Below are 15,323 nucleotides of genomic sequence, written 5' to 3'. Positions count from 1 at the left end.
AAATGTATGATGATCTGGCCAATATAAGTTGTGTTTTGATGAAATCATAGAATGATACAGCACAGGAAGGCAATCAGTCCATCGTGCATGTGGTAGAGCTATCAATATAAATGTATGATGATTAGCTATCTAATTAATACCACTCCACCACACTCTTTACCCATAGCCCTGCAAATGTTTTCCTTTCAAGTATTTATTCAATTCCCTTTTGAAAGTTATTATTGAATCATCTTCCACTGCCCTATCATGCAGCACGTTCCAGATCACAACAACTCACAGTGTAAAATAATGTTTCCTCACGTTGCCTCTGGTTCTTATGACAATCACTTTAAATCTGTGTCCTCTGGTTACTGACCCGCCTGTCACAGGAAACAGTTTCTCTGTATTTACTCGATCAGGATCATTCATGATTTTGAACCATCTCCCCCATTCAATGGCATTACCATCGCTGAATCGCCCACCATCAACATCCTGGGAGTCACCATTGATTAGAAACTGAACTGGAGTAGCCATATAAATACCATGGCTACAAGAGCAGGTCAGAGGCTGGGAATCCTGCGGCGAGTAACTCACCTCCTGACTCCCCAAAGCCTGTCCACCATCTACAAGGCACAAGTCAGGAGTGTGATGGAATACTCTCCACTTGCCTGGATGGGTGCAGCTCCAACAACACTCAAGAAGCTCGACACCATCCAGGACAAAGCAGCCCATTCACCACCTTCAACATTCACTCCCTCCGCCACCGACACACAGTGGCAGTAGTGTGTACCATCTACAAGATGCACTGCAGCAACGCACCAAGGCTCCTTAGACAGCACCTTCCAAACCCGCGACCTCTACCAACTAGAAGGACAATGTCAGCAGACACATGAGAACACCACCTGCAAGTTCCCCTCCAAGCCACACACCATCCTGACTTGGAACTATATCGCCGTTCCTTCACTGTCGATGGGTCAAAATCCTGGATCTCCCTGCCTAACAGCACTGTGGGTGTACCTACACCCAAAGGACTGCAGCAGTTCAAGAAGGCAGCTCACCACCACCTTCTCAAGCGAAATTAAGGATAGGCAATAAATGCTGGCCTAGCCAGTGACGCCCACATCCCATGAATGAATTTTTAAAAAATGCACCTCTATCAAATCTTTTCTCAACCTTCTCTGCTCTAAGGAGAACAATCCCAGCTTCTTCAGTCTCTCCACATTAACTGAATCGCTGGGACCATTCTAAAAAATTTCCTCCGCACCCTCTCGAAGGCATTGACATCCTTCCTAAAGTGTGGGGCCCAGAATTCAACACAGAACTCCAGCTGGGGCTTAACTAGTGATTGGTAAAGATTTAATATAACTTCCTAGCTTTTATACTGTAAGCTTGTATAATGATGCCAAGGATCCCAAATGCTTTTTTGAAAAGGCCTTCTCAACTTGTTTAGAGTAGATATGGAGAAACTGTTTCACTGGCAGGAGGGTCGGTAAATAAGGGGCACAGATTTAAGGCAATTAAAAAAAAACAGAAGAAAGAAGAGGAAAAAAAATTTACAAGTTGTGATCTGGAATGCGCTGCCTGAAAGGGCAGTGGAAGCAGATTCAGTAATAACTTTCAAAAAGGAACCGGATAAATACTTGAAAAGGAAAAGCTTTCAGTGCTATGGGGAAAGAGCAGGAGAGTGGGACTTATTGGATAGCTCTTTCAAAGAGCCGGCACAGGACCGATGGGCCGAATGGGCTCCTTTTCGATTGCATCATTCTATGGATCGATAAGCGACAGCCTGTGGTGGGGACTGCACTGTCACATTGAAAGTCCACTAAAACTCAATCTTGCCCCTTCAACAAACCAGGCGTGTAGCCATGAACTGTCTGCAGTCACTGTTAGCGATTGGTTGACAAGTAGTAAAATAATCCATTTATAGTAACTTCATTCTACGCCTTGTTATCAGTCAGGGCCAGCTGTAAGGCTCTGAGCTACGGACGTCAGAATAGAGAGATAAATGTTTAGCTGGCCTGCAACAGCTTGTGGTACACTGATCGGGGCTAGTATCAAAAGGAGGTAAAAGGCTCTGGAATGAAGATGCCTTTAGGATTAGTGCAGCTAGAAACAGCATAATGTATAGAATTACATAGAATTTACAGCACAGAAACAGGACATTAGGCCCAACTGGTCTACGTCGGTGTTCATGCTCCACTCGAGCCTCCTCCCACCCTACGTCATCACACCCTATCAACATATCCTTCTGTTGTTATCTCCCTCATGTGTTTATCCATGTATCTATGTTACTAAGCTCAACCACTCCCTGTGGTAGCGAGTTCCATATTCTCACCCTCTCTGGGTAAAGAAGTTTCTCCTGAATTACTGATTGGATTTGTTAGTGACTATGTTATATTTATGGTCCCCTAGTTCTGGTCTCCCCCACAAGTGAAAATATCTAAACATCTCCCCTATCAAAACCCTTTAAATGTTAAAAACCTCGAACAGGTCATCTCTCAGTCTTCTCTTTTCTAGAGTAAAGGGACACATCCTGTTAAACCTTTCCTGATAATTTCAGCCTCTCAGTTCTGGTATTATTCTAGTATGTCCTTTTTTGCATCGTCTCCAGTGCCTCTTCATCCTTTTTATAATATGGAGACCAGAACTGTTCACAGTAACTCCGTGTGGTCCAAACAAGGATCCACACAAGTTCAACATAACTTTGCTTTTAAAACCTATCCCTTTAGAAATGAACCCCAGTGCTTTGTCTGTTTTTTTAAGGTCTTACTAACTTCTTTGCTACTTTTATAGTGATTTGAGAGTCTTCCTGCCCCCACCCTGGGTCCCTCGGATTGTCTCTGCATCAGATCGTGGCCTTAAGTTAGAAAAGGAATGGAAGGAGGAGGGGAGAGAGAGAGAGAAATACAGGAGTGAAGGTTGAGTTCAACTATCAGTGAGCTGTGTTTCTCTACCACAAAATCTCACCCTGTGCTGTCTGTGATTATATTAACAAACATGCAAGTGTTTTACTCCGCGCCTCAAACTTATCCTTGGCATATCAATGCAGGACTGCAGCCGTTGACTATATTATTACACATCCCAACAGTGTTATCCCATCGCTCGCATTTCACCTCAACAGCTGGTTGTTATGGTCCCAGATTTTCAGAATCCCACCTCTGCTGGTGGAAGCAAATATCTTCAGCTCTGGACACGCGCACAGTCCTGGGGAACACACAAAGGGGTTACAGTGGGTTAGGGAATGGGAATCTTGGGGTGAGGAAGGAAGGGCGAGGGCGGAGGTATCTGTGGCTCCAACTGATGAGCCATCTTCCTATTTCACTGTCCTTTGCTGCTCAGACACTCAAACATATGAAATTGATGGGATTGAAAAGACCAGCTGGTCCATCAAGCTTGCCCCCACACCGTGATGACCTGTGACAGCTAAAGACAACTTGCCACTCCATTCCCACCTGCCATCCAGAGCCACAGAAAACAGGGACTCGGCCCCAAGAAACTTTCCAACTGTGCTGCAGACAATATGGCAGAAACTGAGGAACATGGAAATGACAGGAGGCCATTCAACACTCAAGCCTGCTCTGCCATTCAGATCTGCTTCTGGTGAGGGGGTTCGGTGGGGTGCGGAACTAACTGGCAGCCATTTCATGGGATTTAAGGCATGTTCCTTTGTTTGCAGTCTATCTTCTGTCCTTCACTCTTGAGATGTGGGTGTTGCTGGCAAGGTCGGCATGTATTGGCCACCCTTAGGGGCTGGAGCATTGCACAGAGGACAGTTAAGAGTCAACTACATGGATGTGGGACTGGAGTTATGTATAGGGTCAGACCGGGTAAGAACAGCAGGTTACCTTCCTCAAAGGACATTAATATTTTCCCCTTCTGTAATTCCCCTGGGAGCGTTTGATGGGACAGTGTAGCGGAAGCTTTATTCTATATCTAACCGATCTTTTTCTTTCTTTTTTTGCAGAGGGGAGCTATACTCTGTATCCATGTCTGTGCTGTACCTGCCCTGGGAATGTTTGATGGGGACAGTGTAGAGCGAGCTTTACTCTGTATCTAACCCCGTACTGTCCCTGTCCTGGGAGTGTTTGATGGGGACCGTGTAGAGGGAGCTTTACTCTGTATCTAACCCCATGCTGTATCTGTCCTGGGAGTGTTTGATGGGGACAGTGTAGAGGGATCTTTACTCTGTATCTAACCCCGTACTGTACCTGTCCTGGGAGTGTTTGATGGGGACAGTGTAGAGGGAGCTTTACTCTGTATCTAACCCCATGCTGTACCTGTCCTGGGAGTGTTTGATGGGGACAGTGTAGAGGGAGCTTTACTCTGTATCTAACCCCATGCTGTATCTGTCCTGGGAGTGTTTGATGGGGACAGTGTAGAGGGAGCTTTACTCTGTATCTAACCCCATGCTGTATCTGTCCTGGGAGTGTTTGATGGGGACAGTGGAGAGGGAGCTTTACTCTGTATCTAACCCCATGCTGTACCTGTCCTGGGAGTGTTTGATGGGGACAGTGTAGAGGGAGCTTTACTCTGTATCTAACCCCATGCTGTACCTATCCTGGGAGTGTTTGATGGGGACAGTGTAGAGGGAGCTTTACTCTGTATCTGACCCTTACCTATGATTTCGTCCTCATGGTCATTGGCTGGATGATGATCTCTGCGAATCTTCTTCCACAAGTCGCAGAGAACGATGGTGTGGACAGCGCACATGGGATTCTGCAGGGCCACCACGAACATGGTCTTTAATACGCACAGGTGGGTAGAGCAATGGGCACTGTAGAAATTCATTAAGAGGCTGAGGGATTCCTGGGCATATGGGAAAACACGCCACACCTTGATTGTATTGTCCTCACCTGCAATGGTATATCCGTCAGTCAAATTATCAACCGCTTTCCCCCCAACCTACCCACCCCCTAAACCCCTCACCAATGCTGATTGTAGTTGACATACCGATATGTGGGAATGTGTCAACCTCTCCCCTAACACCCCTGCTTCAACCTGGCACCAATTCTTCCTGCGTTGACCCACAGCGGATTGTTCAGCCATAAACAGCATAACATCCATGGTCAATCCTGGACCTCGCCTGGCCCACCCACCTAACCCACAAAGGATAGCAGTATGGAGGAGCCCCTACACTTGTTTCTATTCCTTTAATCCTGTTGAGCTAAGGGCCCAACAGGAATGGCAGCATAGTGGTTATCTTTCTGGGCTAGTAATCCAGAGGCCTGGACTAATAATCCAGAAAGCCCACCACGTCAGCTAGGGAATTTAAATTCAGTTAATTAAACACTCTCACAGGAAGATGGTGGAATGTATTATTACGGAAGTATGACCAAGCAAAGTCAACATAGCTTTATGAAAGGGAAATCTTGTTTGACAAATTTATTAGAGCTTTTTGAGGATATAACGAGTAGCTAGATAAAGGGGAGCCAGTAGATGCAGTATACTTGGATTTCGAAAAGACGTTCAATAAGGTACCACACAAAAGGTTAATAGGCAAGATATGGGCTCATGGTGTTGAGGTTAATATATTAGCGTGGATAGAGGATTGGTTAATGGACAGGAAGCAAAGAGTGGGCATAAACGGGGCATTTTCAAGTTGGCAGGAAGTGAATAGTGGAGTGCTGCAAGGATCAGTGCTGGGGCCTCAGCTATTTACAATCTGAATTAATGACTTAGATGAAGAGACAGAGAATAATGTATTTAAGTTTGCAGATGATACAAAGCTAGGTGGGAATGTAAGCTGTGAGGAGGACACAAAGAGGCTGTAAAGACATATAAACAGGTTCAGAGAATGGGCAACAAGATGGCAGATGGGGTATAATGTGGGGAAATGTGAGGTTATTCACTTTGTTAGAATAGAAAAGAATATTTTTTAAAAGATGTGAAACTTCAAAATGTTGATGTTCAAAGAGACTTTGGTGCATTGGAAAAGGAACACAGGAAGTCAGCATGCAGGTACAGCAAGCAATTAGGAAGGCAAATGGCATGATGACCTTTATTGCAAGGAGATTGGAGTACAAGAATAAGGAAGTCTTGCTACAATTGTACAGGGTTTTGGTGATACCACATCTGGAATACTGTGTGCAGTTTTGGTCTCCACATTTAAGGAAGGATATACTTGTATTGGAGGCAGTTCAGCAAAGATTCACTAGATTGGTCCCTGGGATGAGAGGGTTGTCCTACGATGAGAGACTAAGCCAACTGGGTCTATACTCTCTGGAGTTTAATTGGGTCTATACTCTCTGGAGTTTAGAAGAATGAGAGGTGGTCTCATTGAAACATACAGGATTCTGAAGGGGCTTCACAGGGTAGACACTGAGAAGTTGTTTCCCCTGGCTGGGGAATTTACAACACGGGGGCACAGTCTTCGGACAAGAAGTCAATCATTTAGAACTGAGATGAGAAGAAACCTGTTCACTCAAAGGGATGTGAATCTTTGGAATTCTTTATCCCAGAGGGTTGTGGATGCTCCATCATTGAATATATTTAAGGATGGGATAGACAGAGTTTTGGTCTTTCAGGGAATCAAGGGATATAGCAAGCGGGCGGGAAAGTGGAGTTGAGGCTGAGGATCAGCCATGATCATACTGAATGGTGGAGCAGGCTTAAGGGGCAGTATGGTCTACTTCTGCTCCGATTTCTTATGACCTGAATGAAACAAAGTGTTCAGAAAAGATCTTTCTTTCTTTGGCCTCCTGGTCTCGAGAGACAATGGGTAAGTGCCTGGAGGTGGTCAGTGGTTTGTGAAGCAGCGCCTGGAGTGGCTATAAAGGCCAATTCTAGAGTGACAGACTCTTCCACAGGTGCTGCAGATAAAATTGGTTGTCGGGGCTGTTACACAGTTGGCTGTCTCCTTGCGCTTCTGTCTTTTTTCCTGCCAACTGCTAAGTCTCTTCGACTCGCCTCTCTTTAGCCCCGCCTTTATGGCTGTCCACCAGCTCTGGCGATCACTGGCAACTGACTCCCACGACTTGTGATCAATGTCACAGGACTTCATGTCGCATTTGCAGACGTCTTTAAAGCGGAGACATGGACGGCCGGTGGGTCTGATACCAGTGACGAGCTTGCTGTACAATGTGTCTTTGGGGATCCTGCCATCTTCCATGCGGCTCACATGGCCAAGCCATCTCAAGCGCCGCCAGCTCAGTAGGGTGTATATGCTGGGGAGCGTTGGAGATACGGTCCTGCCACCTGATGCCAAGGATTCTCCGGAGGCAGCGAAGATAGAATGAATTGAGACGTCGCTCTTGGCTGACATACGTTGCCCAGGCCTCGCTGCCGTAGAACAAGGTACTGAGGACACAGGTTTGATACACTCGGACTTTTGTGTTCCATGTCAGTATGCCATTTTCCCACACTGTCTTGCCAGTTTGGACATAGCAGTGGAAGCCTTTCCCATGCGCTTGTTTCTGCATCGAGAGACAGGTTACTGGTGATAGTTGAGCCTAGGTAGGTGAACTCTTGAACCACTTCCAGAGCGTGGTCGCCGATCTTGATGGATGGAGCATTTCTGATGTCCTGTCCCATGATGTTTGTTTTCTTGAGGCTGATGGTTAGGCCAAACTTGTTGCAGGCAGCCGCAAACCTGTCGATGAGACTCTGCAGACACTCTTCTGTGAGATGTTACTGCAGCATTGTCAACAAAGAGGAGTTGCCTGATGAGAACATTACATACGTTGGTTTTCGCTCTTAAACGGGCAAGGTTGAACAACCTGCCACCTGATCTTGTGTGGAGGAAAATTCCTTCTTCTGAAGGATTGAACGCATGTGAGAGCAGCAGTGAGAAGAAGATCCCAAACAGTGTAGGTGCGAGAACACAGCCCTGTTACACGCCACTCAGGATTGGAAAGGGGTCTGAGAAGGAAAAAAAGGAGGTGGGGTGGCAGTACTGATTAGGGAAGATATTGTAGTGTTGGAAAGAGAGGATGGCCTTGAGGAGGCAAGAACAGAATCCATTTGGTTAGAGTTGAGAAGCAAGTTGGGTACGATCCCATAACTGGGAGTATTCTGAAGGCCTCCAAACAGTGAGAGATATAGAGAGAGGAGCAAATCTGCAGGGAAATCACTGGGATGTGCAAGAACTATAGAGTAGTGATACTGGGGGACTTTAATTACCCAAATATCGATTGGGATAATGTTAGATTAAAAGGATAAGGAGGGGGTGGAATTTCTGAAATGTGTTCAGTAGAACTTCCTTGACCAATATACTCTCAGTCCAACATTGAAGGAGGTATTGCTGAATTTGGTGCTGAGGAATGAGGTGGGTCAAGTGGACCAAGTGTCTGTGGGGAAACACTTCCTGAGACTGATTCCAGGGATGAGGAACTTCAGTTATGAAGATAGATTGGAGAAATTGGGATTGTTTTCCTTGGAGAAGAGAAGGCTGAGGTGATTTGATAGAGGTATTCAAAATCACGAGGGGTCTGGACATAGTAGATAGAGAGAAAGTGTTCCCACTCGTGAAAGGAGCGAGAACGAGAGGGCCCAGAATTGGTAAAAGAAGCAAAAGTGACATGAGGAAAAACTTTTTCATGCAGCGAGTGATTAAGGTCTGGAATGTGCTGCCTGAGAGTGTGGTGGAAGCAGGTTCAATTGAAGCATTCAAAAGGGAATTAGACTGTTATCTGAAAAGGAAGAATGTGCAGGGTTATGGGAAGGCGGCAGGGGAATGGCATTCGGTGAATTGCTCAAATGGAGAGTCGTGCAGACACAATGAGCTGAATGACCTCCTTCTGCACTGTAACAATTCTGTTATTTTGAGTACTTTATATCAGTGTTTTCAAAGGAAGAGGATGCTGACAAAGTATCAGTAGAAGCCGAGATGGTAGAGGCAGTGGATGGGGTGAAAATTGATAGGCAGGATGTACAGGAAAATCTGATTATGCTTAAGAGTAGATAAGTCTCCTGGTCCAGATGGCTTGTACCCCAGGTTGATAAAGGAAGTGGGAATGGAGATAGCGGAAGGGCTTGCCATCATATTCCAATCTTCCCTAGATATGGGGGGGGGAGGTGCCAAAGGTTTGAAGAGTGGCAAATATGAAGCCCTTATTTAAGGAAAGGTGTAAGGACAGTCCTAGCAACTAGAAGCCAATCAGTGGTGGGTAAAGTTTTAGAAACAATAATCAGGGGGAAAAAACACAGGCACTTGGAGAGGTTTGAGTTAAATAAGGAGAGCCAGCACAGATTTGTAAAAGACAGATCGTGCTTAACTAATCTAATTGAATTTTTTGACGAAGTAACAGAGACGACTAATGAAGGAAAAGCAATGGATGTTGTTTATATGGATTTTGAGAAAGTGTTTGACAAAGTACCACATAAAAGTCATAGTCTAGTTGATAAAATTGAGGCTCATAGAATAGGAAGGTCAGAGTCTAAAAAAAAATTGACTTAAGGACAGTAACAGCGAGTCATAGTAAACTGTTGTTTTTCAGACTGGAGGATGGTAGACAGTGGTGTTCCCCATGATCCAGTGCTGGGACCAATGCTTTTTTTGATAAATATAAATGATGTGGAATACAGAGTAAATTTTCAAAATTTGCCAATGATACCAAATATGGACATGTGGCAAACAGTGAGGACATAGATAGGCTAGTAGAATGGGCAGACAAATGGCAGATGGAATTTAATACAGAGGTCAGGTGTCTTTGATGCATCGGTGCAGACTCGATGGGCTGAAGGGCCTCTTCTGCACTGTATTATTCTGTGATTCTGTAAGAATTGTGAGGTGACGCATTTTGGCAGAAGGGATAGGGAGAGGAAATATAGACTTAATGGCACTGTTCTAAAGAGGCAATGGGGATATATGATAAAGGAGAACCAGCATGAATTTGTTAAAGACAAAAATAAAAGCAAAATACTGCAGATGCTGGAAAGCAGAAATAAAAACAGAAAGTGCAGGAAATACTCAGCGGGTCTGGCAGCATCTGTGGAGAGAGAACAGAGTTAACTTTTCAGGTCAGTGACCTTTCGTCAGAACACAGTCCTGAAACATTAACTCTGGTTCTCTCTCCACAGACACTGCCAGACCTGCTGAGTATTTCCAGCACTTTCTGCTTTTATTTGTTGAAGACAAATTGTGTGTTTGACTAACCTGATTGAATTTTTTGATGAGTTTAATGACCACAGTGCAGTTGATGTGTTTATGGACTTTCAAAAGAACTTTTATAAAATACCACATGATAGACTTAATAGCAAAATTGAAGCCCATGAGATATAAGGGGCAGTGTGAGGTGACACATTTCTTTAGGAAGAATGAGGAGAGACAATACAAGCTAAATGGTATAATTTTAAAGGGGGTGCAAGAGACCAGGGTAGGTGTTTGTGCACAGTCCTTTGAAGGACAGGATTAACAAAGCGTATGGGATCAAGGGATTTATAAATAGAAACAGAGTACAAAAGCCAAGAAGTTATGTTACACCTGTATAAAAGACTAGTTTGGTATTGTGTCCATTTCTGACCACCACACTTTAAGAAGGATGTGTAGGACTCGGAGAGGTTACAGAAGAGATTTACTAGAATAGTCCCAGGAATGAGGGACTTCAGTTACATGGAGAGACTGGAGAAGCTGGGATTGTTCTCCTTAGAGCAGAGAAGGTTAAGAGGAGATTTAACAGAGGTGTTTAAAATCATGAAGGGTTTAGAAAGAATATATAAGGAGAAACTGTTTCCAATGACTGAACGGTCAATAAGCAGAAGACACGGATTTAAGGTGTTTGGCAAAAAATAGGCAACACGAGGAAAAACTTTTTAATGGTTAAAATTTGGAACGTACTGCCTGATAGAATGGTGAAAACAGATTCAATAGTAACCTTCAAAAGGAATTTGGTAAATACTTGAAAGTTAAAAAATTCCTGGGATATGGAGAAAGATCAGGAGAGTAGGACTCTTTGAAAAAGCTGGCACTTGCTCGATGGGATGAATAGCCTCCTTCTGGACTGTACTGAGCAATGTCTCAAGATTAAAAGTCTCTCCCTTGTTTTCCTAATCCCTCCTTGGCCCCTCCCTCTCTCTATGATTCTATATAAACCCAACAATGATGGCAACTTACCTGATGATAGGAGGTGTTGATTCTCAGGATCTGCCACCAGGGTCAACACTCTTGACTCGTGTGCTTGCACCTGGTACTGAGTGATTCCCGAGTTCCAGTCCAACACAGACAGGAACCCATTCAGATGGCCAGCAATCAGCAGAAATCTTCAGAACAAGAGACACAGACAAGGGCACGGTTACCTGAGTGTCCAAAACTCAAATCAATTCCAATAGATTCAATACAAAGTCTGTTGCTCACCTGGTATCTGCATCATGTCCAGTGACCCGAATTTAATCTAATTTAATGGCAAAATAGATTCGAGGGGCCAAATGGCCTCCACTCTGTTCCTAATCCGAGCAGCAGTAAGAGATTCCACCATCTAAGGAAAGCCATAGCCAAGCCCAACCCTATCCTCACTAGACATGCTGACACATAGAGGGGTCATTGCACAGTGATCAGATACACCCCTCCTTGACCCTGGGGCACTGAGGCAATTAGGATAATGCCACTCCTGAATCAACTAACCTAGGATAAACAGGAGAGGGAGCCAGGAGACTTGCGGAACTCAGCACCACACCAGGGAATGCATTTCACTGCATCTGATCGATTAGGGAAGATGTTTGGTGTGGGGTGGGGGGATGGGTTCACGTTCACTAGGTGTCAGCCTTGGCTCAGTGGGTGGGACTCCCACCTCTGAGTCACAATAAAGAACAAAGAACAAAGAACAAAGAAAATTACAGCACAGGAACAGGCCCTTCGGCCCTCCAAGCCTGCGCCGATCCAGATCCTCTATCTAAACATGTCGCCTATTTTCTAAGGGTCTGTATCTCTTTTCTTTCTGCCCATTCATGTATCTGTCTAGATACATCTTAAAAGACGCCATCGTGCCCGCATCTACCACCTCCGCTGGCAACGCGTTCCAGGCACCCACCACCCTCTGCGTAAAGAACTTTCCACGCATATCCCCCCTAAACTTTTCCCCTTTCACTTTGAACTCGTGTCCTCTAGTAATTGAATCCCCCACTCTGGGAAAAAGCCTCTTGCTATCCACCCTGTCTATACCTCTCATGATTTTGTACACCTCAATCAGGTCCCCCCTCAACCTCCGTCTTTCTAATGAAAATAATCCTAATCTACTCAACCTCTCTTCATAGCTAGCGCCCTCCATACCAGGCAACATCCTGGTGAACCTCCTCTGCACCCTCTCCAAAGCATCCACATCCTTTTGGTAATGTGGCGACCAGAACTGCACGCAGTATTCCAAATGTGGCCGAACCAAAGTCCTATACAACTGTAACGTGACCTGCCAACTCTTGTACTCAATACCCCGTCCGATGAAGGAAAGCATGCCGTATGCCTTCTTGACCACTCTATTGACCTGCGTTGCCACCTTCAGGGAACAGTGGACCTGAACACCCAAATCTCTCTGGACATCAATTTTCCCCAGGACTTTTCCATTTACTGTATAGTTCACTCTTGAATTGGATCTTCCAAAATGCATCACCTCGCATTTGCCCTGATTGAACTCCATCTGCCATTTCTCTGCCCAACTCTCCAATCTATCTATATTCTGCTGTATTCTCTGACAGTCCCCTTCACTATCTGCTACTCCACCAATCTTAGTGTCGTCTGCAAACTTGCTAATCAGTCCACCTATACTTTCCTCCAAATCATTAATATATATCACAAACAACAGTGGTCCCAGCACGGATCCCTGTGGAACACCACTGGTCACCCATCTCCATTTTGAGAAACTCCCCTCTACTGCTACTCTCTGTCTCCTGTTGCCCAGCCAGTTCTTTATCCATCTCGCTAGTACACCTTGGACCCCATGCGCCTTCACTTTCTCCATCAGCCTGCCATGGGGAACCTTATCAAACGCCTTACTGAAGTCCATGTATATGACATCTACAGCCCTTCCCTCATCAATCAACTTTGTCACTTCCTCAAAGAATTCTATTAAGTTGGTAAGACAAGACCTTCCCTGCACAAAACCATGTTGCCTATCACTGATGAGCCCATTTTCTTCCAAATGGGAATAGATCCTATCCCTCAGTATCTTCTCCAGCAGCTTCCCGACCACTGACGTCAGGCTCACTGGTCTATAATTACCTGGATTATCCCTGCTACCCTTCTTAAACAAGGGGACAACATCAGCAATTCTCCAGTCCTCCGGGACCTCACCCGTGTTTAAGGATGCTGCAAAGATATCTGTTAAGGCCCCAGCTATTTCCTCTCTCACTTCCCTCAGTAACCTGGGATAGATCCCATCCGGACCTGGGGACTTGTCCATCTTAATGCCCTTTAGAATACCCAACACTTCCTCCCTCCTTATGCCGACTTGACCTAGAGTAATCAAACATCTGTTCCTAACCTCAACATCCGTCATGTCCCTCTCCTCGGTGAATACCGATGCAAAGTACTCGTTTAGAATCTCACCCATTTTCTCTGAGTCCAAGCATAACATTCCTCCTTTGTCCTTTAGTGGGCCAATCCTTTCTCTAGTTACCCTCTTGCTCCTTATATATGAATAAAAGGCTTTGGGATTTTCTTTAACCCTGTTTGCTATAGATATTTCATGACCCCTTTTAGCCCTCTTAATTCCTCGTTTCAGATTGGTCCTACATTCCCGATATTCTTTCAAAGCTTCGTCTTTCATCAGCCGCCTAGACCTTATGTATGCTTCCTTTTTCCTCTTAGCTAGTCTCACAATTTCACCTGTCATCCATGGTTCCCTAATCTTGCCATTTCTGTCCCTCATTTTCACAGGAACATGTCTCTCCTGCGCGCTAATCAACCTCTCTTTAAAAGCCTCCCACATATCACATGTGGATTTACCTTCAAACAGCTGCTCCCAATCTACATTCCCCAGCTCCTGCCGAATTTTGATATAGTTGGCCTTCCCCCAATTTAGCACTCTTCCTTTGGGACCACTCTCGTCTTTGTCCATGAGTATTTTAAAGCTTACGGAATTGTGATCACTATTCCCAAAGTAGTCCCCTACTGAAACTTCAAACACCTGGCCGGGCTCATTCCCCAACACCAGGTCCAGTATGGCCCCTTCCCGAGTTGGACTATTTACATACTGCTCTAGAAAACCCTCCTGGATGCTCCTTACAAATTCTGCTCCATCTAGACCTCTAACACTAAGTGAATCCCAGTCAATGTTGGGAAAATTAAAATCTCCTATCACCACCACCCTGTTGCTCCTACATCTTTCCATAATCTGTTTCCATATTTGTACCTCTATCTCACGCTCGCTGTTGGGAGGCCTGTAGTACAGCCCCAACATTGTTACCGCACCCTTCCTATTTCTGAGTTCTGTCCATATTGCCTCACTGCTCGAGTCCTCCATAGTGCCCTCCTTCAGCTGTGATATCCTCTTTGACCAGTAATGCAACTCCTCCACCCCTTTTACCTCCCTCTCTATCCCGCCTGAAGCATCGATATCCTGGGATATTTAGTTGCCAATCATGCCCTTCCCTCAACCAAGTCTCAGTAATAGCAATAACATCATACTCCCAGGTACTAATCCAAGCCCTAAGTTCATCTGCCTTACCTACTACATTTCTTGCATTAAAACAAATGCACCTCAGACCACCAGTCCCTTTACATTCATCATCTGCTCCCTGCCTACTCTTTCCCTTAGTCACGCTGACTTCATTATCTAGTTCCTTACAGGCTTTTGTTACTACCTCCTTACTGTCAACTGACCTCCTCAATTGGTTCCCATCCCCCTGCCACATTAGTTTAAACCCTCCCCAACAGCGTTAGCAAAAGCACCCCCAAGGACATTGGTTCCAGTCCGGCCCAGGTGTAGACCGTCCAATTTGTAATAGTCCCACCTCCCCCAGAACCGGTCCCAATGTCCCAAAAATCTGAACCCCTCCTTCCTGCACCATCTCTCAAGCCACGCATTCATCCTGACTATTCTTTCATTTTTACTCTGACTATCACGTGGCACTGGTAGCAATCCTGAGATTACTACCTCTGAGGTCCTACTTTTTAACTTGGCTCCTAACTCCCTAAACTCTGCTTGTAGGACCTCATCCCGTTTTTTACCTATATCATTGGTGCCTATGTGCACAACGACAACTGGCTGTTCACCCTCCCCCTTCAGAATGTTCTGCAGCCGATCTGAGACATCCCTGACCCGTGCACCTGGGAGGCAACATACCATTCGGGAGCCTCGTTTTCGACCACAGAACCGCCCATCTACTCCCCTTACAATCGAATCCCCTATAACTATAGCCCTTCCACTCTTTTTCCCGCTCTTCTGAACAGCAGAGCCAGCCACGGTGCCATGAACCTG

General features: G+C 45.3%; 1 protein-coding gene across 3 annotated transcripts in view; it reads right to left on the bottom strand.

The window, feature by feature from the left end:
• The window catches only part of wdr97 (WD repeat domain 97), a 141,367-nt gene that overhangs the window by 80,691 nt on the left and 45,353 nt on the right, over positions 1 to 15,323 (bottom strand). For all 3 annotated transcript variants that reach the window (XM_068016085.1, XM_068016093.1, XM_068016103.1), the window contains 3 exons: positions 11,030 to 11,175; positions 4,596 to 4,832; positions 3,093 to 3,183 (listed from right to left, as the gene is read on the bottom strand). In XM_068016085.1, coding sequence (XP_067872186.1) covers positions 3,093 to 3,183; positions 4,596 to 4,832; positions 11,030 to 11,175 — 474 coding nt within the window. The remainder of the gene's footprint in view (positions 1 to 3,092; positions 3,184 to 4,595; positions 4,833 to 11,029; positions 11,176 to 15,323) is intronic.

Source organism: Heterodontus francisci, chromosome 2 (genome assembly GCF_036365525.1).
Source record: "Heterodontus francisci isolate sHetFra1 chromosome 2, sHetFra1.hap1, whole genome shotgun sequence".
Lineage (NCBI taxonomy): Eukaryota > Metazoa > Chordata > Chondrichthyes > Heterodontiformes > Heterodontidae > Heterodontus > Heterodontus francisci.
The sequence above is the reverse complement of the archived record's forward strand: the minus strand, read 5'-3'. Positions and strand labels throughout refer to the sequence as shown.